Source organism: Pochonia chlamydosporia, assembly GCF_001653235.2.
Source record: "Pochonia chlamydosporia 170 chromosome Unknown PCv3seq00033, whole genome shotgun sequence".
Lineage (NCBI taxonomy): Eukaryota > Fungi > Ascomycota > Sordariomycetes > Hypocreales > Clavicipitaceae > Pochonia > Pochonia chlamydosporia.
In genome coordinates this window covers 18,755-23,401 of record NW_019154068.1, presented here as the reverse complement: position 1 = coordinate 23,401, position 4,647 = coordinate 18,755, and the positions used below count along the sequence as shown (strand labels likewise).

Sequence of the window (4,647 nt, the reverse complement as noted above, 5' to 3'; positions counted from 1 at the left end):
TCTTACTGAGGGTGAAAAACCTGGTGGCATCAAAGGACGGTAGCAGACGAGAAAGTAGAGAATACTTGCCTTAGGCGCCTCTGCCTGGTCATTTCCGGGAAGCCGAGCCTGACCGCGGATCATATATGCCCTCCCAACTTCCAACAGATCACCATAGAATGCTATGTAAAAGCTTCTCCAATCTCCTGCTGTGGCATCATTGCTGCCTTCCTCGAACTCACATAGGGCATTGCGATATGCGGAGTCCAGGATTCTATCCACCTCAGCTACCCGGGCGAGAATAGTGAACCATGTAGACATAATGAAGGAAGGCAACGGAATGGGATGAAATACCAATTGGCTTGTAAGGTGGATCTCGTAGGGGGTACTCTGCTGAGTTGGGGAACTGGAGACATGTCAAAATGTTGAGGATATCGAGGACGAGGGTGAATGGTACGAGAGGATCCTTAATACACATGATTATTATAAGAATTGAGGTAGAAAGAATGGTTCAGATTGATTCCAAATTATTCCTATCCCAACAACTAAAAGGGGGGATTCAGAAACTCTGAAATATTCCGGGGAAATGTTTAATCACTGGTGAAGGAGAGAAGAATGATACGGTTCGACTGAAGGAAGCTTCATTTACCATGGAAATCCTTGATCTGAGGGTTGAGATCCGGGTTCAACATGAGGACAAAAAGCAAATAATTCATGCATAAGGTGTTTCGTTGCTTGCCCGAAAGGGATGAAATGGTCAGGGCGACTACTATTTTCGCATAAAGTCTGACGGCGATCTTACGGAAGATGAGGGTCTCTTTGTTTCAAACTTCAGGGGAAAATTATGGAAGCGATGGGAGCTGTCAGGCGGCCTGTGTATCCTCAGGCATCGAACTTCGGTCGTCACTGAGGTTATACTGAGGTTATACTAAACACTAAATCGTTAGAGGCTTGGGAGTGAAAATCACGAGGTAATGTGAAAATCGAGGAGAAAAACGTTCATATGGCGGCGAGGGGAGAAAATGTCCCGTAGTATGTAGCGTATGTTTGAGGGTAAACCACTGCAAGCGACGACTTTCAAGCTACGGGGACCACAGGGGGAGAGGAACGATTCTAATTCTTCTTATTCTTGTCATTCTCCTCTCTATACTATATACTATACTATATACTATACCACGTAGCACACACCACGTAACGTAACACAGTAGTATATATAATATATATATATATTCTTAGTCGGCCTCGGAATGCCCCGGAAGTGGTCAAGCTAAGGCCCAAAATGGATGTTTTTTCCTAATATGGAATGGGTTGACACTTAGCGACAGGCACCTAGATTTATCATGTTTATATAGAGCCGGTATGGTCTCTGTCGGCCGTGTGTTAACAAGCATCTGCGTAGCATGAAACAGTTATCCGCGAACCTCCCCTGGCACGAAAAGTCTCCGTATGCTATAATATGGAGAGACGTAATGCCATTTGCACCGAAAGCCCAATCGGCAAACTCGCAAAGGCTGTTGGTCAGGATGGTCGCGACGAGGTTATCCTTGGTGTTGGCCACATCCGATTGCCAAGAAACCCACCCCAGCATACCGTCTTCACAGAGCTCCCGCCGAGCCGGGCCAATGTAGTCCTCGAACAGGGTCGCATCATCTAACCAGATCTGGTTGAAGACCCAAGAGCCAAATTGCTTAATATCGGGCCCCGATTGCCTAATATGCACAATTTGTAGGCTCTCCTTGCCGGAGAACGGTTCCAGAACCTCTTTCTAAACCAAATCAGATACTGCGCGCTCGAAGAAGCAGTCAACGGACTGGACAGGGCAACTTACCAAGCGGCGAGGATGGCAGGCCAGGCCGATTCATTCGAGTTTAAGCTCACCTAGCGGATTTGGCGACTGTTCTGTGAACCACAAATGATCTTCAAACTCCATTCCCCCTACAGAATATTCCTCACCCAAGCGAGCCAGGAATGAGTCACTCAACAGTGCCATGTCATTCAGGTCCATTTCCTCTTCAAATCGGTCGGACTCACCGTCAAGATTTACGCTTCTAGCATGGTAGATGAACCGTCGTAGAGTCGCCCTGTGTCGCACTGCCGTTCTCCACAAGATCTTTGTACCCATCGGACTGGGAAGTGAGAGATAAAGGTTCTCCAACCCACTAACGTTCTCCAGAAAAGTTCGTAAGGCCTGCTCCTCTACACCGGATATACCCTCAGATATCAAGGGCTGATATATCTCCAATGATTTAATGCTTAATGGACGGTGTGACTCTATCCAGTGTTCCAGGAGCAACTCCCAGCCTAGGCATCGGTGCACAGCTATTGACTGAAGTGATACAGAATCCATAGCGGCAGCAATTCCGCGGAAGTATGGGGTTAGATCAAGGCCAGAAAGGGACAGCTTTTGTAGGGCTGGATATCGACGGTTGGTTGAGCGAGGGCGCACTCTCAACGCATAGTCGAAGAAGTCTCCAAAATCATCGCCCAAGTCGTTCCAGTGCCTCCTTACCAACGGCCAGTCGATGAAGTCTAACTCTAAGACTTCGAGATGGCCCGCGTTCTCCTGCAGTGCTAGGCCAAGCGCAACAAGGTCGGGTCTTGTTCTTAGCCCCGTCCAAGAAATGCCTTTCAAACACCGTAGTTCCTGCAAGGCAAGTGGTGAGGTATGGGAGTTACAGACGCAGGTCGGGTCCGTCACCAGACGGACGTATTCAAGGTGACTCTGATTGTTTGGGAGATATCCGTTTTTGCCGAGAATTTGCCTAGGGACACATACGCCCATGTCCCAACTGCCATCGCGATTAGCCATGCCCAGCAACCATTCATTTCGGGACATACTTGAATTTTCGAAGTTTTCCATCTTGGAGGTTTTGCAAAATGGGTAGAATACGGTTACTAAGCCGTTGCAGTGAGGAGAGGTCGTTTACTTGGCCATCGTCGCCATAATCGTTTTCGTCGCCATGTATGCACCGGTGCCTTAGTCTTTTGGAGAATGGGGCTGATATCCGTAGGTTGACTACACGCGACAGGAGATTGTTCGGTCGTCCTGCAGCTCGAAGTAATTCTTTCACATGAACCTCATCCAGACAATCTTCGTCGAGTGATTGCAGGATGACTTCGTGCAGGCTGTAGAGACGGGTCGATGCCAAGTCATAAAGAGTCTTTGAGACTTCGCACAAACTTTTGACATCACGCTTATCGCCAAGCTACTGCTGTTAGAATCCGCGAAGATCTTACTATCATAGGTATCAGGAATAAATACAAAGTCAATGATGCATGCCAACACTTCCGCCGGCAATGTTAGAAGCGTCATATGGGCCGAGAAGAGATTAAGCCGGACTTGACTATGCAATCCGGTTGCATTGAAGTTGACTATGCCGGCTCATGTGCTGGTTTGGGAGGGGCCTTAGTTTCAACCCTCCGTGAGGGAGGTTGCCTCTAATGTCATGTGATGCAACTCCGATAACGCTGCATTTCACCTCAACTTCCTCCCGTACCCTCTAAAAAAACATTCATCACAAAGAGAATAAATTTCTCGAAACGACAGCCATTTATAGCGGCGTACCACGTTCCAAAAGGCCAATTGGATAGCCCAGTGCGATGTAGGCATCATGGCGACCCCGCGACGAGAGGATCAAACCTGCCCTATCAACTACAGACAGCGTCGCAAAGCAGGGCCACACCATCGTAAAACTTCAATTGCACAACACAATAACTTTGCTCCTCGCAAATCTAAACGACACGCCAGTAGAACACAAACAAGGTGCAGCAAGAAGATCTCGCCCATGAATAAGGATCCAAATACGCATACCGCTATTGCAAGCTACGAGGAATGGCTTCTTTCAGATGCCGCTACTGACTGGTTGACGGCTTTTCTGGCGAAGCCTACTGCAATCTTCGGCACAAATTGGCCTGCAGATGTTACACAAGTCCCCAACCCCTGGTAGCCCCTTTCCATTTTGACATCCTAGTTATTGCGCCAGAACTGCGATTTAATACATATTTTCCGTCCTTTATTCTTCATCAAAGGCTTCCTGGTGGGTTACCTGCCTCGTTACGACACTTGATTGGCTGTTGTCACCGACAGTGTCGGCCAAAAATGAATTGCAAGGGCTGAAGGCTTGTTCTCTTTTCGTAGTACAGGTGAGAAGAGCAGCGTGCAATAAGAATCCATTTAGCACGCGCAATACTCCTGGTTTGCCCAACCCCGCTAGCTTTGGGAACAGTGGTAACTATACCGGGAACTCAATCCTTCAACCCCACCAACCCCCTGTCCTTGTGTCAACACCACTGCTGAGTTCTCACTGAGCAAGCCACATTCAATTAGTGAGGGGCAATGATGCACCATCAATTTCGCTGGTCGCATTGCGTAGTCCAGGCCTAACCAGGTAGGTCTTACCATCAGCTTACCATCCTTGGTAAAATCTACTGCACCTGAACGGACAGTCCTGTGGCGCTGGAGGAAGACGAGAATAGTTGGTAGTATACCTAATACGACTTATGATTAGCTCATGCTGTGGAATGGTAAAGCGTGATGAATTCATTAATATGTATTCTACTAACTAACTATACATAGTCCTCGTCGTCATTGAGCTCCTACCAAAAGCAACTTCAACAGTGGATCTACGTAATTCGTCACCGCCCGCCTCCCTCCATAAACCTTGATGG

General features: G+C 47.9%; 1 protein-coding gene across 1 annotated transcript in view; it reads right to left on the bottom strand.

Annotated features, from left to right (window-relative positions):
- Nucleotides 1-1,323: 1,323 nt before the first annotated feature.
- VFPPC_18633 (hypothetical protein) overlaps nt 1,324-4,647 on the bottom strand; it is a gene marked incomplete at both ends in the record, with an annotated part of 4,079 nt that continues 755 nt past the window's right edge. The window contains 4 exons of the mRNA XM_022430217.1: nt 1,324-1,345; nt 1,401-1,740; nt 1,858-2,768; nt 2,818-3,185. Coding sequence (XP_022284790.1) covers nt 1,324-1,345; nt 1,401-1,740; nt 1,858-2,768; nt 2,818-3,185 — 1,641 coding nt within the window. The remainder of the gene's footprint in view (nt 1,346-1,400; nt 1,741-1,857; nt 2,769-2,817; nt 3,186-4,647) is intronic.